Source organism: Phyllostomus hastatus, unplaced genomic scaffold, assembly GCF_019186645.2.
Source record: "Phyllostomus hastatus isolate PE091 unplaced genomic scaffold, TTU_PhHast_1.1 phas_scaffold_501, whole genome shotgun sequence".
NCBI classification, from domain to species: domain Eukaryota; kingdom Metazoa; phylum Chordata; class Mammalia; order Chiroptera; family Phyllostomidae; genus Phyllostomus; species Phyllostomus hastatus.
Genome location: NW_025334033.1, coordinates 63,165,068 through 63,188,775, shown reverse-complemented (window position 1 = coordinate 63,188,775; position 23,708 = coordinate 63,165,068). Strand labels below are relative to the sequence as shown.

At 62.4% G+C, this 23,708-nt stretch overlaps 1 protein-coding gene across 2 annotated transcripts in view; it reads left to right on the top strand.

The window, feature by feature from the left end:
* Window positions 1-23,708, top strand: part of CCDC88C (coiled-coil domain containing 88C) — a 108,959-nt gene that overhangs the window by 70,893 nt on the left and 14,358 nt on the right. For both annotated transcript variants that reach the window (XM_045822361.1, XM_045822362.1), the window contains 14 exons: window positions 1,599-1,745; window positions 1,980-2,124; window positions 5,401-5,585; window positions 8,124-8,261; window positions 9,487-10,557; window positions 11,253-11,380; window positions 12,368-12,509; window positions 12,800-12,988; window positions 14,082-14,243; window positions 15,418-15,695; window positions 16,676-16,819; window positions 19,203-19,389; window positions 20,548-20,693; window positions 23,145-23,234. In XM_045822361.1, coding sequence (XP_045678317.1) covers window positions 1,599-1,745; window positions 1,980-2,124; window positions 5,401-5,585; window positions 8,124-8,261; window positions 9,487-10,557; window positions 11,253-11,380; window positions 12,368-12,509; window positions 12,800-12,988; window positions 14,082-14,243; window positions 15,418-15,695; window positions 16,676-16,819; window positions 19,203-19,389; window positions 20,548-20,693; window positions 23,145-23,234 — 3,152 coding nt within the window. The remainder of the gene's footprint in view (window positions 1-1,598; window positions 1,746-1,979; window positions 2,125-5,400; window positions 5,586-8,123; window positions 8,262-9,486; window positions 10,558-11,252; window positions 11,381-12,367; window positions 12,510-12,799; window positions 12,989-14,081; window positions 14,244-15,417; window positions 15,696-16,675; window positions 16,820-19,202; window positions 19,390-20,547; window positions 20,694-23,144; window positions 23,235-23,708) is intronic.

Below are 23,708 nucleotides of genomic sequence, written 5' to 3'. Positions count from 1 at the left end.
CCTCACGGCGTGATTCGGGGTTACTGGACACTTCCGGGGGGCCCGGGAGAGCAGATCCAGAATAGTCCTGCCCTGCAGAGTTCACAGCCTCGGGGGGTGGGGGGAGACAGTCCAGGCCAGCTCAGTGTTGCCCCGGAGTGTGCCCCCTAGTGCCCGCCGCAGCAGGGGAGACAGGGTGGAGCTGCACGTGCTCCTCAGAGGGGCACCTCCGGCTGGGCTGTGCGGGCGGGGTAGGAGTTGGTTGTGGGCCGAAGGGGCAGACTGCCCTGTGGGAGCTCAGGGCCCAGGATTATGGTGGTCCTGGGGAGTGCTGGTGGGTGGACCGGCTGGAGCACGTGGTGAGAATGGTGGGGGGCAGTGGCCAAAGAGGGGGACCTGGGCCTTCTTCGAGTCCGAAACGCCTCTCTGTCCTCCGGCTCACGTCGCTGACAGTCACTCACGGCCTCCAACCCCTGCAGGCTCTTCCAGGGCGGGTGGCGGGTGGCAGGCGGCGGCGGCAGGTCCGGAGCTCTCCGGCCCGAGTCCAAGCCCCAGCATCCCCCCTCCCCGGTCTTGTGACTTCGGGCTCATTCCTTAGTTCACCCCAGTCACCATCTTCACGTGTCAGACGGGGCGGCCCCTGCCTCCCTCCCGGGGCCCTTGTGGGGAGTGGATGAGGCAGGGCCAGCGAGCCCCTGGTGCAGGGCCGGGCACAGGCAGGAAGAGGGTGCCCAGGTGGGTCCGGCGGGGTCACAAAGACCAGGCCGCTGGGGTTCTGGCCCGTGCAGGGAAGTAGGCACGTGCGGGACCTGTGAAGGCGTTCGGGGAGACTGGGTGCCCCGAGATTCTGAGTGCTGTGGGGAGGGCCCTGCGAGGAGGGCCCTGCGGGGAGGGCGTGGAGCTGAGGCGGAGGGGCCGACGCCCTCCCCGGGCGTGCTGGGTGCCCGTGACAGGCTGAGAGCCCAGCGCCGCACTCCATACCCAGCACGTGCCTGACACACAGTAGGCCCGCAGTGCCTGTTTGGTGGTTGTGTCCCACAGGCTCCTCATCCGTAGGAAACTGCCGAGACGGTGGTTTTCCCGGAGCACGCGTGTAAAATGTTCAGACGGGAGCAGCACGTGAACAAAGGCTCGTCCGAACGGCCGTGGTTTCCCAGGACCCGGGCCAGTGGGGCGGACACGAGGTCGAGAGGCCTGACTCGGCCTCAGACCCGGGGCAGACTCTGCGCCCCGCCCCTTCCCTGTGCCGGAAACGGGGCTCAGCGGAGCCCCTTGTCTGTCAGCAGGTGCATTTGTCCAGCCGGACAAGGTGACGAAACTCTGTCACGCCGTGGCCAGCACAAAGGACACCCTGAGGAAGTGTTTCCTTCCGGCATTTAAGTGTTTTCTTGATTTGGAGATAGTACTTTTTCCATAGAGAAAGTCCGTCTGGCCGGGCTGAGAAAGGGGCAGGGGCTGAAACTCGGAGACGGGCCTTCCCACGGCGGCCGCTTTGTCCCCGGACGGGGGGCAGTTTTGGTCCAGGGGCCTCGGAGAACGCCACCGCCCGCCCCCCACCCCAGACCCCATCCCAGGCGCCTGCTGACCGGGCGGCTCTCGCGTGTGTTCCTGCTGACCAGGAGCTGAGGGAGGACAACATGGTCCTCATCGAGACCAAGTCCATGCTGGAGGAGCAGCTGACGGCCGCCCGGGCCCGGGGCGACAAAGTGCACGAGCTGGAGAAGGAGAACCTGCAGCTGAAGTCGAAGCTTCACGACCTGGAGCTGGTATCACTTGCCGCCGTCCCCGAGAGGGACACGGAGTTGGGGGGCGGGGGGGTGGGGTCCAGGGTTGTGCCCTGCCCTGGTCTTCAGCGGCTGGGGTGGTGCCGCGCCGACACGGGGACCCGCTGACCGCAGAGGGTCCCTGGGCTCAAGTGGGTGCCACTTCACACCCACAGAGCGGGGCCAGGGGCTGTCCAGAGGGGCCGCATCCTCACCCCTCCCCTCTTTCCGCACTAGGACCGGGACACAGACAAGAAACGCATTGAGGAGCTGCTGGAAGAAAACATGGTCCTCGAGATTGCACAGAAGCAGAGCATGAACGAGTCCGCCCACCTGGGCTGGGAGCTGGAGCAGCTGTCCAAGAATGCGGACCTGTCGGATGGTAGGCGGCAGCCCCTGGGGCCCTGGGGCCCACAGCTTCTCCCGAGTCCAGGGAGCCAAGCCCTTGGCTCTGAATCTTGGGTGTCAGCCCATTCTCCCCCCAGACAAATAGGATTTCCTTCAGGGGCCGTTGGGAACTGCTCCATTTTTGTTCTCCCTGAGGAAAGCGGGAAGGGCCTGGTGGCCTTGGTGTCAGGACGGGACATGCAGATGACATGCTACCAGGTTTCTGGGTCCCCATGTGGACAGTCCCAGGAGCCTCCAGATTACAGCACACTGACTGACGCCCAGAGGGCCTCTCAGACCCGTCCCCCGATGATGGAAAGCTCGGGGTGGCAGGAGAGGTCCCCAGCAGTCACTAATCCCCACTATAAATATACCCTGGGCGTCATTTCCTCCATTCATTTGCATAATTGGGCGAGAGAGCTGCAGTCATTCTCTGTCGCCCTGGGCAGGAGCTCTGAGTGGCTGCTTCTCACGGGGCCCAGGCCTCTCCCTCTCCCTCTCCCTCTGGTGTTTGCGCCCCGGCCCAGCACCCACGACGAGTGTCCGGTTGGCCCTGGGACAGCGGGTGGGGCATGGCCCGCAGTGCAGCAGGAAGCCTCGGCGCTCAGCAAACAATGGGCCAGTTCCTGTGTTCAAAAATAGCCCACGTGCGCCTGAGAGTGCAAGTGGCTGTTTCCTGAGCTCCCGGCCGGGTGCAGGGCGGCCCCTGGCTGCTTTGGCGGGGTTAGGGGTGCTTTTTCATTGCTGGTCAACATGCCTAAGCATCAAGGAAAGGCTGTTGAAGCCGCTGGATATTCCTGCCCTTCAAAGGGTCCCACCAGCTCCAAACCTGAAATCGGGTCATTAAACTGTTCATCTGTGTGCGAAGTTTCTCTCTGCGGTTTGGCGCTGCTGGGGCTCAGGTGGGGGTCATGGGGATTCCCGGCTCTGGGAGTTCAGGCTCCTCGGGGAGGACTACTGCCCCCTGGTGGAACACAGGAGCGGTGCAGGCTGGCTGGGACCCGCTCAGGCCAAGTGTATTTACTATTCCTGCTAGAGACCAGGGTGGCCCACGGCGTGGCAAAGCCTCACCGCCTCAGACTGCTCAGTATAGTTTGTGAGCCCCGTCAGGTCGGTGACCGTCACTTACTCTTCGTGTCCCCAATTCTTGCTGCCTAGCTGGCAGCTTGTGAACAAAGCATGAGTGTGTTGTGTGGATGGTGTCGTGGCTTCCTGGGTCGGAAAGACCTGGCTTACAGTCCTGGGTCCCCCCCAGGTTCGCCAGGCGGCCTCTTGCAAACCACAGTTTTCTCACCTGCGACAGGGGGTCGTGAAGCTGCCTCCCAGGGTCGCCGTGCGTGTCTTGTGAGAGGGGACGGCCCAGCGCTGCCCTGCGCCCGGCCCTCGGCGCACAGAGCCGGGCGGCGGTTCTTGCCGCCTTTCCCTTACTGGGAGATAAAACGTTACTCTGGCTCTTGGGGTGCCGGTGCGCGTAGCACCCAGTGAAGAGCCGTCGGCGGTTTTCCCATGAAACTGTCGTGTCATCATCCTAGCCTCCGAGGCCCTGGCCTCTGGGGAAGAGGAAACGAGCTTGTAATCGGTTCCATTGTTGAACTTGGAGAAGCTTCAGCACTGTTTTCCGTGAGCGCAGAGCTCCGGTGTGGGGCAGCGAGAGTCTGGGGGTGGGCAGCGGGGGTGGTTGCAGAACAAAGGGACGTATTGAGTGCCGCGGAACCGTCCCCTTAGAAACAAATGGTTAAAATGGTGCACTCCATCCTGGGCTGCACAGGTACCGTCCAGGTGGTCACAGGTTGTGGACTGGGGGGAGTTGTGGTTGGTCAGTGTCATGTGTAGCTTTGTCGGGATGAGGCCCTTCACGTGTGTTCACGTGCTGAGAACGTGTGTGTTTACGTGTGGTTGGCGCTGGGGTAGAGGTAGGGCCGAGGGCGGCCCGCCCACTCCACAGCGGTGGAGCTGCCAGTGGCCTGGGGGCTAGAGAGCATATTCCAGCTCCCAGAGTCCACACCACTGTCCTTGGTGGAAGGTGGGAACTCAGGCCGGGTGCAGACACATCTTCGTCCCTGGGACCGCCCAGCATTGCTGAACACACACATTTTGTTGCCAGCTTCACGTGCCTGCACTGAAAAGCCGTCCCCTCTACATAACTCTAGCCCCCGGGTGATGAGTAAGAAGCAGGCTGGGTGCAGCTGTATTAGCAATTGAATTATCAGTGTGGTCAGGCTCCCAGGACCCAGTGTGTGGCGCTGGAGGGACGGGGGAGGGGAGCAGCCCGACCCCTTTCTCAAGGGCTCGCATACACACTCGTCCTGGGAAGGCCCCACCCTTACCTGAAGTCCTGCACCTGGTCCTGGCAGTGCGGGGCCGGGCACCCCTCGTCCTTCTCAGGTCTGCGCTCCCTTTTCTGTCTGCGGTCAGGCTGTTTAAAAGCAAAGTAGAAGCCCTAGCTGGCGTAGTTCAGTGGATTGAGCACAGGCTGTGAACCAAAGCATCGACAGTTCAATTCCAAGTCAGGACACATGCCTGGGGTGCTGGCCACGGCCCCCAGCAACTGCACATTGATGTTTCTCTCTCTCTCTCTCTCTCTCTCCCCCCTTCCCTCTCTAAAAATAAATAAAATCTTAAACAAAAATTTAAAAAGTTTAAAAAATTAAAAAAAGAGCAAAGTAGAAAATCTGCTTTTCTCTATCTTTAACTCATGTTTTCATCTCGCTTAGAATTTTTAAACCACTTGCGATATGCTGCCTCATTCTTTTCTCAGTGTAGTTGTGAGATTACAAGTGAAATCTCAGCCTGAAGGACCCCGTCCAGGGATGGCAGGTACTGGGCACAGGCAGCCTGTAGCCTCTGTGTCAGTAATTGTCCCCGCCCCCTGCCCCCCGGCTGAGCCACCCAGACTCCCACCGCTCCGGCTGGCCTGGAAAACGCCGTCTGTGTCACCTGGGCTGGTCTCTGCAGTCCTGGGTTGACAGTCAGGCCGGCAACTTGTGAAAAGTGGTCCCAGCAGCAGTTCCACAGTGTTGATCTTTTGCGTTGGCTTCCCCACCGTCCCCTGCCTCCTTCTTGAGCTCTGGGCTGCTCCCCTCTCGGACCCCAGCTGAGCCAGCAGAGGGGCCGTGACCGCCTGAGGAGCCTCGGGTGCCGACAGCAACACACCCCCTGAAAAAAGGAGGGCCCCCACTGACCTTCGGGGAGACCACCCCGGGCCCCTCAGACCTGGGGCTCGGGCCCGGGGCCCCCGGAACCCGGGCTCTGACCCCACGCCGTGCCTCAGCCTCCAGGAAGTCGTTCGTGTTCGAGCTGAACGAGTGCGCCTCCAGCCGCATCCTGAAGCTGGAGAAGGAGAACCAGAGCCTCCAGAGCGCCGTCCAGGGGCTGCGGGACACGGCCCTGGCGCTGCAGGAGAGCAGCCTCAAGTGCGGGGAGCTGGAGAAGGAGAACCAGCAGCTCAGCAAGAAGGTAACCCGGCGGGTAGGGTGTGACTGGGACACGGAGGCAGGGGGGCAGCCAGGTGGAGCACCCAGGTGCTGCCAAGCACGCACAGCCGGGAGGAGTGCAGAGTCCGGTGCAGCGGCAGCTGTGATGGGGGCAGGAGTCATCCCTGAGGAGGCTCACACGGCGGCCCAACTCCTCCCTGCCCCAGTGTGACCCGGACAGGATTGAGTTCTTTGCCCTTCGACTGTGAAGTGGGGTCAGTGAGGTACCCACCTAACAGGTGCTGTGAGGATCGTCTGGGGTCCAGCACGTAGCACGTGCGTGATGGACAGAGGGCAGGGCCCTGTCAGAAAGTGTCAGGGGCGGGGGCATGGGTGTGTGGGGGACCATTGACGGGCCGCTTCAGGGCACTGCTGGCGGTAGAACAAGGTCCGAGCTCGCTCTTCCCTTTCGGTGGACGGGGTGAGGAAGGAGAGAGGGCTGAACGGCCTTGGCCTTGCAGGGAACCCCTGGGTCTTCCCCGTAGCGCTGCAGAAGACAGACGTCGGGGGGACGGACACAAACCAGCCTTCGTGCTGCAGCGACGAGGACCCCCACTCACGTGGCAGGAAGGGCCGTGGGGAGCCTAGGGACTGTCTCCACGCATTGGCCCTCCCGGGTTGGAGGGCATCAGTACATACAGCCACACCATGATGGCACATTGCATTGTGGGCTCTGAACACAGCACCTTGACCGGTGACTGGACCCTGGACGAGGGTGAGGGCAAGAGCCCTCTTGCTCGCTGACCACCCCATAGGACTGGTGCTTCCGGGCATCTGGGCGCCTGCCCCGGGAGCCGCCAGCGTCCTTTGCTGAGGCTGCACCGGCAGTGGGGGGGACCCGGCTGCACACGGGAGACCGGGGGTTCTGCTAGTCACAGCTCTGCCTGTACTTTATCCCCGGGTGGGGCTCGTCAGTGGTTTCCCCAGACCTCCCCCGGGACGCCCGAGGTTCGGTTACCCACCCCTGTCCCTTTGAAGCATTGTCCGCCGCGCAGCAGGGTAGCTGCCAAACAGCTCGTCCCTTCTTCGTGGGACAATGCGCGAATGCCCGTCTCCTGTCTCGTCTCTCGGTGCAGGGCAACGCAGGGAGACCAGCTAGACAGTGTGGGTGGCTTAGATTCACGTGGGGCTGGCACAGGAGAGGTCTTTGTACATGGTGGCTCGACCTCGGCCAAGATAAAAAAGAATGGACCTTTAGAAAGGTGAGCGCCTCCAGCTCAGCAGGTCCTCCGGGGCCCGCCACAGAAGGCCTGCGAGGCAGCCTCTCTGGCCCAGCTCCCGGCAGGCCCCAGAGGTGGGCAGGTCCCAGAAGTGACCACTGACCTTCCTCCCGCCCTTGGTGTCCACTCCGGTCCCTCCCCTGCATGCACCCACCTGACATGACTCCTTAGCCCCTGTCTCTCAAGCCCCGCCCTCCTGCTTCCTCTCTGGATCAGTTCCCTGGTGGGGCCCGGGGCAGCCCTGCCACAGCCCTTGGGAGGCATGTCCTGGCCTCCCTGGGGGGGAGGGAGGTGCCACAGTCCCCAGACCAGAGCTGCCCATGTCTAGCACCGGAGCCCTGGGAGGGTGGCCCTTCCCTTGCCGGTGTGTGCTTCGGCCTCCTTTCCCGCTCAGCCCGCCCGGGCCTGGCCACACTTGTCCTGACCCTGACCCCGGGCGGGTGTGCTTTCCCTCCGGAGCCTGGCACGGGACAGGTCCTCGCAGCCGTGGGCTGAGCACCACAGGGGGCGTGGCCCGACACTGACCTTCCTGGAGCACAGCTGGGGGGTCGGGCACAGCCTCTGGACAAGTCCAGCCGACATGGCCGCCCTGGCAGGCATCCGAGCCAGGACACAGAGGCCTGGAGGCCCGGACCCCCTGTGCCAGCGCGGCTCACCCACCCCCCAGGTGTCACGCAGGCTGCAGGCTGCTCCCGACTGACACATCTGTGTGGACCATAGTTCCCCGACGTTAACTTCCTTCCGTGTGTCACGCCGCCGCTCGTGGGGGCCACGGGGGGAGGGGGGTGCCCGTTCCCCACGTGCGACTCAGCATTGACGTCCTGTGATGACACGCCTTCAGCCAAGAGCCCCGATTTTCAGAGGAAGGGGGGCAGCCCTTTGGGGGCTCGTCTCACGGACCCAAGAGCCGCCCAGGGGCTGAGAGGCGGGCCGCTGGCACCCGCGGGCTCTGGGCACCTGGAGCCTCCCACGAGCCCTGGGCCTGAGCCGGTGCCGCAAGGAGGACGGAAAGCCCCGCGGGGCCAGGGGGCCCGCAGCAGCCCCCAGCCTAGAGAGCTCGCCCAGGGGCTCCGAGGCCCCGCGGGGTGGACGGGAATAAGGGCCCCAGTTCCGCGGCAAGAACCGGAGCAGGCGGAAGGTGGGGGTGTCTAGCAGCGGGCAGAACGAGGTCTGGACTTTTTTCCCTTGAGAAAGGGCCTTGTGAACGCGTTCTGTGGGGCTGACAGGTCTCGGGTTTGCTCTAACACACGGCTCCCTGTGTGGAGCTGACTTCCCCCCGGGCTGGGTCTTGGGCCCTGCAGATCGAGAAGCTGCAGACCCAGCTGGAGAGGGAGAAGCAGAGCAACCAGGATCTGGAGACCCTCGGCGAGGAGCTGATCAAAGAGAAGGAGCAGCTGCAGAGTGACATGGAGACCCTGAGGGCTGACCGAGCCAGGCAGGTAGGCCGTCTGGACCGCACGGCCCCCCAGGCCTGCAGGAGGGTGTGCCCGGGGTCAGAGCTGCGCCCTGGGCACTTGGCAGCGACACACGGGTTACCCTTCTCCTCGCTCAGCTGCCACTCACATCGGCAGCAGGGCGACGGGGCAGACTTGGCCTCCCAGGGACGCTGGCACTCTTGTTCTCGATCGCCACGCCTTGGGGAGGAGAGAGGGGGGTGCTCCTGGCAGGTGGGGGCCAGGGGTGCTGCTAAATGTCCTTCAGCACACGGGGCAGCCCCGCAGGACAAAGAGGGATCCCGCCCCAGTGTCCGGCATCCCACTGAGGAGCCCAGCAAACCTGCAGGGCTTACGCCCGAGAAGGCCCAGGGAGTGCAGCCCAGTGCCGGGCAGCGGCTGTTGTCCATCCCCAGAAATGGGCAGGAAGGAGGTGGAGGGGAAAGGGGCAGAGCGGAGGCCTCCCCAGGACCCTCCGTTGGCATGTCATTCGCCAGACCCGGCCCCTGGCCACTGCTAGCTGCAGGGGGGCGGGGTGTCAAGTGCTTGACTGTTTCGGCCTCTCCAGCAGAGCACTGGGGTGTTGGGGCGGTGCGAGAAGGCAGGCGGGGCCCCCACCCTGATCTGGCTTACAGTCTGGAGGCAGAATGGCAGGCGGCAAGCCAGGTGACGGCCGATGTGGGCTATTGAGCGAATCCACGTGGGTCCAGGGAGGGAGCCCTGCCAGGTGCAGGGCTTGCCTGGGGAGCGGATGCTCACGCGGAGCCCGGGAGGGCGAGAAGGAGCCGGCGATGCTGCAGGCCGCGGGCGGAGCGGGAGAGGGTTGGAGGCGGAGGGCAGATCACGCGCGGCGTCTGCAGGGGGCAGGGGAGAGCAGCGTAGGAGAGGCCACAGAGGTGGGTGGCCAGCTCGCCCGGCTCCTGCAGCGCGGGGTGAAAAGCCCCACCCAAGGGAAACCGCTTTCACCGGTTTACGTGAGAGGGAATGCGGTTTATGTGTCTCAGTCGTCCCGGCTGCTGTGGACGCGTTTTGACTGTAATTGTCTTGCTGGGGACCCCCGTGCCCTTCACCTCATGTCCGTATCGGGCCTCTGGGGAGTGTTAGGGCTTCCTTCGGGGACAGGGCGTGGTGGTCTCTCGCGGTCTCCACGTTCAGTGGCCCAGTTGGGGCCCCGAGCACCGGGATGTGCTCACGTGGCCGCCCGTGTCGCTCCCCTTGTGCTTTCCCGCAGATCAAGGATCTCGAGCAAGAAAAGGACCACCTCCACCAAACAGTGTGGTCGCTGCGGGAGAGGTCACAGGCCGGCAGCGAGGCCCGCGTGAAGGACGTTGAGAAGGAGAACAGAGCCCTGCACCAGACGGTGACGGAGAGCAGCGGCAAGCTGAGCAGGCTGGAGTCCGAGAAGCAGCAGCTGCTGCGGGACCTGGAGCAGGTGAAGGAGAAGGTGGACCGGGCGGCGGAGCTGGAGCAGGAGCTGCAGCGGCTGGAGAAGGAGAATGAGAAGCTGGCCCAGAAGGCTGCCTCCCTGGCGGCGGCCACAGAGAAAGCGGACGCCCTGGAGCGCGAGAGCCAGAGCCTGACGCTGGAGAACCGGCGGCTGCGCAAGTCCCTGGACACCCTGCAGAACGTGTCGGTGCGGCTGGAGGGGCTGGAGCGGGACAACAGGCAGCTGGACGAGGAGAACCTGGAGCTGCGCAGGGCGGTGGAGGCCCTGCGCTTCACGGGCACCAAGATGGCGCAGATTGAGAGGGAGAACCAGGAGCTGGAGCGGGAGAAGGAGGAGCTGAGGAAGAGCGTGGAGCTGCTGAGGGCCCTGAGCAAGAAGTCGGAGCGCTTGGAGCTCAGCTACCAGAGCCTGAGCGCCGAGAACCTGCGGCTGCAGCAGAGCCTGGAGAGCAGCGGCCAGAAGTCGCAGGCCCTGGAGCGAGAGCTCGGGGAGCTGGAGGCGGAGAACCAGACCCTGCAGCGGGACCTGGAGGCCCAGCGGCTCGCCAACAAGCAGCTGGAGCGCTCCGAGACGGACCGGAAGGCCCTGGCGCAGGAGCTGGCCCAGCTGGAGAAGGACAAGAAGCTGCTGGAGAAGGAGGCGAAGCGGCTGTGGCAGCAGGTGGAGCTCAAGGACGCCGTGTTGGACGACAGCACGGCCAAGTTGGCCGCTGCCGAGAAGGAGAGCCGCGCCCTGGACAAGGAGCTGGCCCGCTGCAGGGACGCGGCCACCAAGCTGAAGGAGCTGGAGAAGGACAACAGGGACCTCACCAAGCAAGTGACCATGCACACGCGGACGCTGACGACCCTGAGAGAGGTGAGCTGGGTGCAGGCAGCCCCTCCCGGGGCAGGTGCAGGGGGGCGTGCCGCGAGGGGCATGCCTCTGGGTAGAGGCGAGGCTGTGTGCCCTCTTCAAGGGTTCTCCTGGTTCAACAGGACGCTGCGGGAGGTAAGAAGAGCCAGGTGCACACCAGCTGGTATCTCACTGCCCAGAGATGACAGTGCCCCCAGGTGGCTTATTTTACTCCATCGTTTCTCTCCTATGCGTGCTTGCAAAATCAAAACCAGGATTTGAGATGAAACCTTCCTCCTTATGATACTTTTTGTTTATTCCAAACTCTCTGCAATGAACATTTAATTACATTATTCCCCAGAAAAGGCGGTCATGAGGATGTGAACGCACTACTCACAGGTGAATGTAGGGGTATTGCAAAAACGTGTGTTCGGGGCACATTGGATCCACCCTGACTCTCAGCTCCGTGGCCTGGTCGCCCACGACGCAAGGGGCTGGGAGAGCGCGGTCACCCCTTCCCTCTGGGGGACATCCCTGAGGTTCACCGGCCCCCACCCCCCTCCATCCCCCGGAACCGCCCGCCTGGCCCCCGTGACACCTGCGTCAGCTCTGACGTGGGAAGGCAGTTGGCGGCTCGGCCGCGAGGAGGGCCGCGCCCAGCCCTCCCTGCCGTTTCCGCGGGGCTCCCGTCCCACGCCATCCTCTCCTCGCCCCCGCAGGACCTGGTGCTGGAGAAGCTGAAGACGCAGCAGCTGACCAGTGAGCTGGACAAGCTGAGCCAGGAGCTGGAGAAGGCCGGGCTCTCCAAGGAGCTGCTGCTGCAGGACGACAACAGCAGCAGCGACATGTGAGGACCCCCGCCCCCGCCGTGTGGCCCCGGGGCCCGGCAGCTCATGCCCGCATCCCCGTGCTCCTCATCGCCTGCGTCCACTCGCTCTCAGATCTCGGTCCCCCACGGGACTCCCCGGGGAGAGAGTGCAGGTCCTTTTGTCTAGGAAAAAGGCTGCTTTCGTTATTTTCAGCAGACCGTACCCTTTAGAGTAGTTTTAGGTTCACAGCAAAGTCGAGGGGAAGGGACAGAGATTTCCCAGGTGGCCCCGTCCTCTGCCGTAGGCATGGCCCCGCCCATTATTAACACTCCCCACCAAAGTGGTGCGTGACGCCTGCTGGACCTGCAGGGACACACCACCCGTCCAGAGGCCCTGGTTCGCACGGGTGATCTCCCTCGGCGCTGTCTGTCCTGTGGGCTGGGACAAGCGCCGCGTGGCCCGTCCAGCATCACAGAGCCACCCGGGAGAGTCCCCCTGCCCGCACAGTCCTCCACTCCCCCTTCTCATCCCTCCCTCCCCCACCCCAGCCTTTACTTTTTCCAGTTCACTGCCGTCTTTGCCCGCGGTGCTTTTTCAAATGATCTCATTGTTTCAAGGAAACCCAACATCCTAGACTTTTGCTGGACTTGAAACTGACAAGACCCACGTGTTAGATAACGTGACATCCTCTTGGCGTGGCCACCCCGCCCTGTGACCTTGGGCACATGGCTTAACCTCTCGGAGACTCAGTTTCCCCTTCTGTAAAAGGCCGTGGTGACAGCTCCTCCCTAAAATGATGGCCGTAAACTGCCCTGGTGACGCGTGAAGGTGTCACAGGGATGCCGGCCTGGGGAATCCCCGGCGGGCTCTGGACGGTGGCTTTTGGCTCCTGCAGATGTTCTGGGCTGGACGCCGCCCAGAGGAAGCCGCCGGCTGGAGGGAGGGACGTGTGGCAGCTGGGAGATCGGGAGCTTGTGGGTGGAGAAGGCAGACAGATGATACTGTTATATCGTCGTATTTCCCAGAAAACACAGGATGTTGGAGGGCAGGAATGAATCGGCATTAAAAACGACCCTGGCCATGAAGGAGGAGCAGATTGTGTCCTTGGAGGCGCAGGTGGAAGCGAAGGCCAGCCTGAGCCACCAGCTGCAGAAGCAGCTGCAGGTGGTAAGAGCTGCTGTCCAGGACGAGTGCTGGGTCCCGGCTGGGACGAGCGCTGGGTCCTGGCCCCTCCTCACCCTTTCCAGCCCTCCCCCGGGAGCAGAGGCGCAGCCTGGGTGCCCGTGTGCTGGAGCAGGTGTGGCTGAGCTGCAGGGTTCCCGAGGGAGCGTCTCAGAGTCACACACGCTGGGGCTGGGCAGCACCAGGGAGGGACCGGAGGCCTGGCGGGGAGAGGAGGCGAGGTCTCCGGGGCCTCTTCCCGCCCCACACCGGCCTGCCTGCCCCCGTGCCCACAGCTGCAGCAGGAGTGTGAGGTCCTCAGGCGGAACCAGGAGGAGGGGAAGCACTCGCAGAACTCCTTGAAACACCCCGCGGGCACGTTGGCGGCCGGTCACCAGGGCAAGGAGAGCTGGGGGCCCAGCCACAAGGAAGCCACGATGGAGCTGCTGCGCGTGAAGGACCGGGCCATCGAGCTGGAGCGGAACGTGAGTTGGCTGTCCCTGAAAGGGGCACCGGGCGTAGAATCGGTTGAGACGTGTCCGGGTGCAGCTGGACACTTGCTGAGTTGTCCTGGCAAGTCCTCGGAGCTCGTTTTCGCTGCAGTTGCCCTCGGCATTTCCACCACAGGGGGGCGCGCTCACATTTTCCCACGGCGACTGGCCCCCTGCTTGCCCCTCAGAGTCGGCCTGTAGCTTATACCCCAGACCGTGTTTGCGTGCCCCTCCTGCGTGTGTCAGAGCTGTGTCCCGGGGGTCAGCCAGCCACGGGGGTCGACCTGCTTCTGTAACTGAGGTGTTCCTGGGACACACCTGTGCTTTTGTTCACCTGTCCGGTGGGCTGCCTTCCCAGCGGCAGCTGGGCTCAGCGGTTGGGGTGCAGACCACGTGGCTGGTGCACCCACACGTTTACTGTCTGGCCCTGTAGGGGAAGGTCGGTCAGTGGACATCTGAGCCCCTGGTTTTATTCCACTCTGCTGATGGTGGTGGGAAGCAGGCAGTGACAGTTCTCAGCATCCGACGGATGAGGAGGCTGGGACAGAAGGGTTTGAGACTTGACCCAAGTCCCATGCTAGTAAGGTGGCCCACGTGACCTTGTGACCCACGCGCCCCGGCTCCTGGCCCAGCTGGTGGTGTATTTAATGAGGTGTTTACCCGCCTGTGGAACACGAGCCGCTCCGTGCCACCTGCTGTCGGTGCCGAGGGGGAGAGGCTGTACGAGCAGCTCATCGGGTGCTCTCAGGTATCCAGCAGGAAACAGAAGAAACGCACCAATGAGGGAAAGGGGGGGCAGCTGCCGCTCCAGCTCGCCCTCGCCTCGCACTCACGTGCTCGGGTCTGTGCAGAACCCCCTTCAGGACTATTTTTCTGTCTGGAAAGCACATGCCCCCCCAAAGAGGTGTTGGGGCCTTTCTCCCCGCCCCCAGTTCTGTTGACTGCCTTTTCCAAGAGGGGAAATGCTGCTTCTCTGACCTGCTGGACCCTGGCTTTGGCCCCCAAAACACCAACTCTTGAGGAGGGCCCCTCACAGCCCAAGGCCCATGTGCCAGCCGGTGTGTGACGACCCCATGCTTCCCCCCAGAACGCGGCCCTGCAGGCCGAGAAGCAGCTGCTCAGGGACCAGCTGCAGCACCTGGAGACCCAGAACGTGGCCTTCAGCAGCCAGATCCTGACGCTGCAGAAACAGAGCGCTTTCCTGCAGGAGCACAACACCACGCTGCAGACGCAGACGGCCAAGCTGCAGGTGAGGGCGGGGCAGGTGGCTCTGGTCTGCAGACCAGCCCTGGGCTTGCCGACTCCCAACAAGCAGGACAGAGTGTGGTGGGGGGTGGGGAGGGGGCAGTTGGGGGTTCTGTTCGGTTTTATTTTTAATGGGCTCATTGTAAACAGTGGTTCCCAGCCCCAGGGTCCTTGGAGGCGGGGACGGGTTGACACGCTGTGTTCGGTGAGTGAGCCCGTGGCTGCTGGGGCTGAAAGCGTCCTTTTTCCTGCAGTCTCGTCTGCTTCCCGGAGTCTGTTCCCAGACCCATTATTAGGAGAGAGATTCTGGGGTCAACTAAGTTTGGTTCCCCCACAGAACCTGCAGGGCCTCTTTAAAGTTGCGTGGCCTTGACCCTCCATGAGGAAGGGGGGGCACGAAGCGGCTCCCGGGCCACTGAGCACGTCTGGCAAACTGGGGTTCCAGGCCACAGGGGTTAGGGTGCTGGTCTGTAGCTGCAGGTAGCAGATACTGGGGAAACGAGCTACCGTGCATCTGTGCGGTTCCTGAGAAAAGCGTTTGAGAACAGGTAACTGATGGACAGGGACAACACGCAGGAAACCAACCACTGCGCGGAGAGGTTGGGGGTGGTTCTTTAATGAAAATAAAACAGACGTGGGACTGTATTTGGGTTTGTGTTGTGGCTGTCATGTTGTCTGGTTTCGATAACAGGGCAACTCTGGCCCCCGAGCGAGTGGGGATGGGTTCCTTCCTCCTCCGTGTTCTGGGGGTTTGGGCTGTGTCTGGGTGGGTGTCCTGTGAGTACCAGCTGTAATTGGTTAGTGGTGTTCAGGTATTCGATATCTTGACTGATTTTGTGCCTACTTTTTTCTAAGTAGGCTTTTATAAGTAGTCAAAGAGGGCAGCCAAGGAGCTTACCAGGGAAAGGTCATAATTTGCCCCAGAGGTCACTTTTGCGGAGAGGGGCGCAGGGCCGCATTGAGCGTCATGCGACAGTTCATTTACGCTGTCCCGGTGGAACTGTCCTCGGCCCAGCTGGGTGTTGCCTGCCCCAAGGATCCCTGGACCTGGCTCCTGCCCTGGACCTGCGCTTGACCCCTTACAACATGTGGGGACTCGGGGTCTGTGGCTCCCTGGGGTCTGCGGCTCCCCGGGGTCTGCACCCAGCGAGGCATCATCCCCTTCTCCCTCCCGGCAGGTGGAGAATTCCACCCTGACCTCCCAGAGCGCCTCGCTCACCGTGCAGTACACGCTGCTGCAGAACCAGCAGGCGGCCAAGGAGAGCGAGCTGGAGAACGCGCAGAAGCAGCAGGAGCAGCTGAAGGCCGCCTACGAGGCCCTGCTGCAGGACCACGAACACCTGGGCGCGCTGCACGAGCACCAGTCCACCGAGTACGAGGCCCTGATCCGCCAGCACAGCTGCCTGCGGACGCTGCACCGGAACCTGGAGCTGGAGCACAAGGCGCTCGGGGAGAGGTGCGCACAGCGGCCGGCGGGGTGGTCTCTGTCAGACTGCCTTTGGGCGCAGAAACGCAGGACGGGGGTCTGGAGAGGGATTTGCCCGAATGGTGGCTATTGAAAGGTGATGACTCAGTCACCACCTTGGCCTTGGGGGAGCTCCCAAGTCCTCCCGGAACACAGACAGCTCCAGCAGGCGGGAGGGGCGGCCTGGGGCTGGCCCGGGGTCATCCCTGCGCCCTGAGCACCCTCCCAAGACGGCTGCTCGGGGACCATGAAGACTGAGACAGGAAGGAAATAAAGCCCCACGCCGAGGGGGAAGATGTCGGGGAGGGTGAGGGCTGGGTTGGGGTGCCTTAGTGAACGGGGTGTGTGTATGTGCATGTGTGTGTGTGTGTGTGCAGAAGTGGCTCCCACAGCTGCTTGGGCCCCACCAGGCAAGCCTCTGGCCCCCCCACATGGCTTGACTCAGGACAGGGGACTCGCTGTGCCTGAGCCGGGTGGAGGGTTTACCCAGGCCCCCGCAAGGGGGGTTAGCTGTTGCATTCAGCTGTGTATGTTGTGGCTTCTTTTAGATGCCTCTGTGCTTAGGGAACCACCTCGTAACTAAATGTAACTGCCCACGGGAAGGGCATGAAGTTCAGAAAGCAGTCACGGTGTTCCCAGTGGGCTAGGTGTTCCCAGCGGGCTAGGTGTTCCCAGTGGGCTAGTGGAGGAAGGCGGCTTGGACGGGACTGGGAAGGACCACGGAGACACGTCGGGTGGGAGGAGAACTCTGCCCCCCCGCCTCCCGAGCTGGCCTGGCCTGGACGTTGGCCCGGACGTCTGTTCCCACTGCCGTTCTCCCGTGTCTCTGCTGTCCAGCCCTGCTCCCTGCTCATCCCTGTCCTCCTCAGCCCCGGGGAGAAGCCGCCCTCGGGGGTGGGGGGCTGTGCAGTCTTCTGGGGGACCCGTTCCCAGCAGGCACGCTTCCCCCCGCCTCCCCCCCCCCCCGGCAGGCACGAGGACATGCTGAGGCACAAGGCGGAGCTGGAGGAGCTGGAGAAGGCGCTGACCACCGAGCGGGAGGCGCTGAGGCAGGAGCAGAGGACGAACGCTGTGGCTGCGAGCGAGAACCAGAGGCTGCAGGGAGAGCTGGACAGGTACCCGCCCCGCCCCGCCCCCCGGCTCTCGCAGGGGCTGGGGTTTCTTCCAGACCCACCCCCCCACCCTCACCTCAGCACCCACTGCACTTAAGGCTGAGTGAGGCCCCGGTGATGTTGGTGTTTCTCACAAACCCTGTCGTGGTAACGGCTAGATGGTAATGGGTAGCAGGGGACTTGAGCCGGTGGCAGGACGGTGCGTTGTCTCAGTGTGGATGACCTCAGCTCCCACACGGGTGACACGGGCACCTCCATCTAACACCAGGGACGCCCCGAGGGAGGTGCAGTCGGTCCTCCTCATTCACATGTTCCCTGTGCTCGAATCCACCTACGCGCCGACATGCACTTGTGACCCCCAGCCGGCACCCGTGGCCTTTCGTGGGCGTGGCCAGAGCGCCAGACACTGGGGTCGTCCGAGGTGCACGTTTGCAGCTGGGGTCGCACAGGCCTCAGGCTCCCACCCTGCGTCAGCGCCTGCACTGCCGGCAAGTGTCCTTTTTGGGGTCCCTCCGGTGCCCTGGTGTTCCACTGCACTTTGTGCCTGGGTTTCACCGTTTGACACGGCCCCCAAGTGGAGTGCTGAACTCACGCTGCCTAGCGCTCCCAAGGGCAAGGCCGCGAGGCCTCGTGGGGGCATGCACAGTCGCTGCCAGGTCCCCAGGCACGAGGCACAATGGCTGTCGCTTTGTCACAGACGGCACCTTCCTGTCCTGACCAGGTGACAGAAATGTGGCCTGAGACTCCCAGGAACCTTTGGAAACAGTTTCAGTCACACTAATTCACGTTCAAGGTGACTCGGTGGAACGTCACAGTGCAAATAACAAGGCCGTTCTTACCCCTTTTTTTCAAACAGACGAGGAAAGGGGCTCAGAGAGGTTAAATAGCCCGTGAGAGGTCAGCGCTCCCAGGTAGCAGCACGGTCAGGATTTCAGCACAGGGTTTGTCTCCACACAACCCGGGGTGTGGCCCCAGGAAGCTATTTCCTTCCCTTCCCACAGCCTCGCTGTAACGTGTGTTGAGGGGCCACAGACTGGGGTGCCTGCAGGGGGCGGGGGTGGGGGCGGGGGCAGGTGCAGCAGGAGGGGTATCCACGACAGACCAGACGGGCAGGCGGGGCACACGCCTGGGAGGCGGCCCGGGCTGCGGGGTCGTCCTTTCTTTGTGCTTTTTTACTTCTTTTTGTGCTGAGAAGCTAGACATCTGAATGGTGATGTGAAACTTTAAAATTTTTAAATGTTGATAAACTGATTAATTAGAAAAACACAACAAAACACCACTGTGTGGGCGAATGAGACACATCTGTGTTCACACTGGGTCCACGAGCCTCTGGTAGTTGGAGCTTTTCTAATATAAATCTTCCCCCAGGGAACCCCAGTTGGGTGGTGGTGATGATGCTGATGGTGGTGATGATGGTGATGGTGGTGGTGGTGGTGATGGTGGTGGTGATGGTGATGATGATGGTGATAATAATGGTGGTGGTGGTAATGATGGTGATGATGATGATGGTGGTGGTGGTGATGATGATGGTGGTGGTGGTGATGATGATAATGGTGATGATGATGGTAGTGATGGTGGTGGTGGTGATGGTGATGGTGATGATGGTGGTGGTGGTGATGGTGATGATGGTGGTGGTGGTGATGGTGGTAATGATGGTGATGATGACGGTGATGGTGATGATGATGGTGGTGGTGGTGGTGGTGATGACATCAGTGGAGTTACATCACACCCCAGCATCTCGTATTTTATTTCTCTCGGGACTTGAGATCAGAAGGGGGCTTGGGACTAGGAGAAGAGTTGGGCACAGACATGGAGTTTCAGAGCAAAAATATTCTGATTCGGTGTTTTTAAAAGTGGGGTTTTTTTAAATCCTCACCAAGGATACATTTATCGATTTTAGACAGAAATGTCGATGTGAGAGAGAAACGTTAGTCTCTCGCACTGACGGGCACCCCAGCCGGGAGTCGAGCCGCAGCCTGGGCACATGCCTGACTGGGAATCGAACCATCACTGTTCTGGTGCACGGACGACGCTCCAGCCAGCTGAGCCCCCAGCCAGAGAGGGCTGAACGTGTTGTAATAGAACCCTTTTCCACGCAGGCAGCTGTGCCAAAGCCTTAAACGTGAGGGGTTTTGGCAGCGGTGCTCTGCTGAAGCAGCGCCGAGTCAGTCTGTTCCGTCTCCCCCGGCCCAGCCCACCACCGTGGGGCACCTTCATGGAGCCCCAGCAGACACGGCTTGGAAACTGCTGACTTTGTTCAATGCCTCCCCCCCCGCATTTAAATATGCATGAGAGAAACTGAGGCCCAGAGAGGGCGCCGTGTTGTTGAAGGGTGCACAGCCTGGGCGTGCCCCTCAGCCCTCTGTCTTGCGGCTCTCCTCGCCAGGGTCAGCTTCCTGCACCAGCAGCTGAAGGGGGAGTACGAGGAGCTGCACGCACACACCAAGGAGCTGAAAACGGCGCTGAACACGGCGCAGCTGGAGCTGAACCGCTGGCAGGCGCGGTGTGACGAGCTGAAGCAGCAGCACCAGACCATGGACATCTCGCTGACCAAGCTGGATAACCACTGCGAGGTGAGGCCTGGGGCCGCCGGGCCTCGGGGTGCCGGGGGGTGGTGCCGCTGGGCTCTCCGCCGGGCTCACAGCCTCCCTCGGGCTTGGCCAGGTCAGAACGGGTCCTCATCGGCATGAAGATCACACAGGGGTGGGGGGAAGCCAGAGGCGTCTGAAGAGACCAAACACTGTGACTGGCAGGGGGGAGTCAGCAAACACCGTTCATCTGGCCTTTGCTCCTTGCAGGGGCGCATGGCAGCTGAGCATCATTTTATTCCTGTCCCCCCCGCTCTGTGCTCCCCTGTGTCACACTCACAGTGGCCTGGGGTCCCCATCCTTACCCCTCTCGAGTTGTGGGTGGGAACCCAGGCTGCCTGAAGCCAGAGCTCGAGGCTTTCCTGCCCCACCACGCACAGCGCTGCCCCGGGGCGGGAGCTGGCCTGCCTCAGCCCGCAGCTCAGCCCCGGCCCCGCCTGGCTTTGCACGCCTGTGCCAGGAAGGGCTTCTACACTTTGCGATGGTTGGGGAAAATCAAGAGGAGGACAGTTGGTGGCAAGTGGAGAGACTGTGAAACTTAAATGTCAGTGTTTTTTCATTTCTGTTAGTTTTGTAGAGAGAGGAAGAGAGGGAGAGAATCATCAATGTGTGGTTGCCTCTCATGCGCCCCCCACTGGGGACCTGGCCTGCAACCCAGGCATGTGCCCTGGACTGGGAATTGAACTGGCGACCCTTTGGTTCGCAGGCTGGCACTCAGTCCCCACTGAGCCACACCAGCCAGGGCAGGTGGGATTCATTTTAATAATATATTTTATTTAGCTCATATCTGAACTATCACAGGTAACCCCCAAAAAAGCTTATTAATGAGATTTTACGTTATTTTTTAAAACGGTTATTAAGTCTTTGGACTCTGTTGTGTATTTGCACTGACGCCACGTCTCAGCTCGGGCTGGCTGCATTTTCGGTGCTCAGCAGCCACACGTGGCCTGTGGCTGCCGGGCTGGGCGGCCCCTTTGTGAAGGGCCCCCGTGTCACCGGCCGTGTCGGCCCTTCCACCCGGCGCAGACCCCACCGAGACGGCCCTCTCTGTGCACGCGGCCTCTTCCTTCTGCGGGAGGCGCGGCCCCGGCCGCGGGGTCCCAGCGCGCCTGGTGTGTGAGACGTCGTTGGTCTGTGTTTCAGCTGCTCTCCCGTCTCAAGGGGAACTTGGAGGAAGAAAACCACCACCTCCTGAGCCAGATCCAGCTGCTGAGCCAGCAGAACCAGATGCTTCTGGAGCAGAACATGGAGAGCAAGGAGCAGTACCACGAGGAGCAGAAGCAGTACATGTAAGGGGCGTGGGCGGGCGCCTGTCGGCAGGGGGGCCCTGGCGTGCCGGGTGCAGAGCGGCCCGGGCGCGTGGTGTCTCGAGGGCGAGGGGACGGACCGTCTTAGCGGCGCACCCCTCCCTGGTTTTCCATGGAATGGTTCTAGGTTTCTGCGAGTGGGGGGGGGAGTGTTGGCTTTTGTTTGCTTTCCGAGACACCGCCCACTGCCAGCAGCTGCTCAGTCTGCTTTGGGAGTTAGGTCCACTTTAAACAACACCACAGTGGCTAAAGAGGGGCACCCAGGGAAGGAACTCAGATCGGAGGTGAGCCCGTGCTGCCTGTGTCTGTTTTCCTGAGAGACCTGGGCAGCGGACTGTGTGTGGGCCGTGGCCGTCCTCCGCCCGCCGGTGCGCACGAGGTCCCGGCTTCGGCGTAGGCCCCCCGGGGTGCCCAGAACCAGTTTCCTGGGGCATGTGAGCAAAGCTGTGTGCACACCAGACAGATGCTGAGGGGCTCCGTGGGGCGCAGAGGGAAGCGTGGTGGTGGGAATCGGGGGTCCTGCTGCTGACCCAGGTGGGGAGAAGGCTCGGCAGTCGGGGGGAGGGCAGGAAGGTGGAGCAAGACGTGGTCCGGGGGCAGGGCAGGTGGGGGGAGCGCTGGCTGGTGAGTCGGACTCCCTGGGAAGTGAGAGTGTGGAAGGGATGCTGGGCCGCAGGGCCCAGGACGCTGCCGGAAAGGGGATCGGGGGGAGGAGGAGGAGGAGCCTTGGCACTGGAAGCCTGGCAGTCTGGAAGTCAGGTAACCCAAGATGCACCCTGTGGGTCCAGGGTGGTCCTCCCCGCTCCGTGCTGATGGGACTGCCCTTCCTTGTGATCGGGAACGGCTGGCCGGGGTGGGGCAGAGGGACGTGGGCACCGTGGCCACCGGGGCACCGTTTTAGCTCCCCAGGGTAACGATGCTGCTTCGCTCTTCTCCCGGTTCCAGCTGCTCACCCACGGGTGCCTCACCGCCCACCGGGGGAGGGTCTATATGGAAAACCGCACTGTAGTTGGGTGTAGAAATGACCGTTACCGGAAGTGGGCCCTCTACGACCCAGCTGGTAAAAGTCACCCACAGAGGCTAGGCAGGTGCAGACCAGAAGAGCAGGAGCCTGGCACCCGGGGGCAATCTGATGACGGTTTTGCATTAGAGAGTGTTTGCAGAAGGCCAGGGAGTCTGCCCGGAGCCCGGCTGGGGGCCGCAGGTCACACCCAGACGTGAAAGCACTCTGGCACAAGGCCCCGGCGGCACCACTGTGGGGACAGCGTAACACAGACTAGGAATGACACAGACTAGGATGACGGATGCAGAGCCAAGGGCGCTGGGAGTCGTGGAGAGCAGGGTTGGCGGTTGGGGGCCCGAGGGTTCGCGAGCCGTCACTTTTCATGAGGTGCTGACCTCACGGTGAACCCTTGGGAAACCCCTCAGTTTAGGGGGGACCTCCCTCAGCAGCTTCATGGCAAAGGGCCTGGGCAGCGGCCTCTGGTCCAGCGGCCTCATTTCCAAGCTAGGAAACCTGGGGTCTAAGCTGTCAGGGCCACACTGGCAGCGAGTGGCAGAAACAGGACAGGAGCCGCCTGCGCCGCCCCAGACGAAACCAAGCCACACCCACCACCTGTCCTGTCCGAGAGGGCCAGACTCCCTCCCAGCAGGCAGGGCTGCCCTCTGGCGGCCCAGGGCTCCAGGGGCGTCTCTTTGGTCCTTCCTGAGTCTTTGAAAATGTGAACTGAGTTCCAGGGTTTAGAAATCAAGGGATTTTGCCTCACAACCAGGGTTTCTGGGTTCTCGGAGGGGAAAAATCAGGAGACCCGCCCCTCCCAGGGCAGTGCCCTGTTTGCCGGGCCTGGCTCACTCCCGAGTGGCCCCCCGTGTGGCCCCTACCACTCCCTCCGGGCTCTCCAGGCCCGCTGTGCTCCTGTCCCCTCTGTCTGGCCCCCGGAAGGCCTGAGTTTGCCTCCAGGGGCGTGCTGTCAGAAACCCAGTGTAGGAATGGCTCCGGGTCGGAGGTCTGACTTTGCAGAGGCCTGTGCGGAGCTGGCTTTGTTGTTGACCTTGATGCCCATCCAACTCACCGAGGGCAGACCCCTCCCCTCCACCGCACGCAGGTGCTGCAGACCCGCACCAGCGGGGGTTAGCTCAGCCCTGTGTCCAACCCCCAGTGCCCAGCGTCCTGAGCCGACCTGGTGGGGGAGTCCTTGGGGTTTCTGAGCTTTCAGTTTTCGGTCGGTTTGGGGTTTGCTCTCCTGAGTTGATGTTCAGCCTTTGGCAGGTCTCCCCCGGGGGTCGGGGTCATCCACGTGTTCCCAATGCGGCCATCATGCTGGGCACAGGCACCCTGGTGTCCAAATCCCAGAAAAGGGCCTGGGCTGGGCTGCTGAGTAGATGTGTTTTCCTTTAAAAGCCAGACTGGTTTTCCTCTCTCCCCTTCCACAGAGACAAACTGAATGCCTTGCGGAGACACAAGGAGAAACTGGAAGAAAAGATCATGGACCAGTACAAGTTCTACGACCCTGCTCCAAAGAAGTGAGTCGGCCTAAGTTTCAGCAGCTTACACGCACGGCAGAGGACGGGCTCGGTCACGAGGGGGCGCGAACTGGGGCAGGTTGGTGGCCCGTGGCCCGGCCGGCCACCGTCTGCGTGCGGCCCCGCCAGCGCGCGGCCCCGCCAGCGCAGGGAAGAGGAGGTGGAGTCTCTCCTCTCAGCCCTGCTCTCTGTGCTCAGGGTTTCCCGCTGCGGCCTGGGCCCTGCCTGCTGGCCCCGAGCCCTCGTAGACGGGCAGAGGGCCTGGTTTTAGAGCTAGGAAAGCTGCAGTATCAGGCTTTGTCTCAAGATCTAACAGGACATGGAAAACTATGTTTCTGTTTGGGAGGACACCTTGGGTCAGGCCCCTGGCCCCGCACCTGTGGGCTTCCAGCATGGGGACCTTGGGCCTTCGCTGAGTGCCTCGGGCTTCCCTGGGCTACAGGGCAGCTCCACGAATACGTTCTCTGCTCCAGA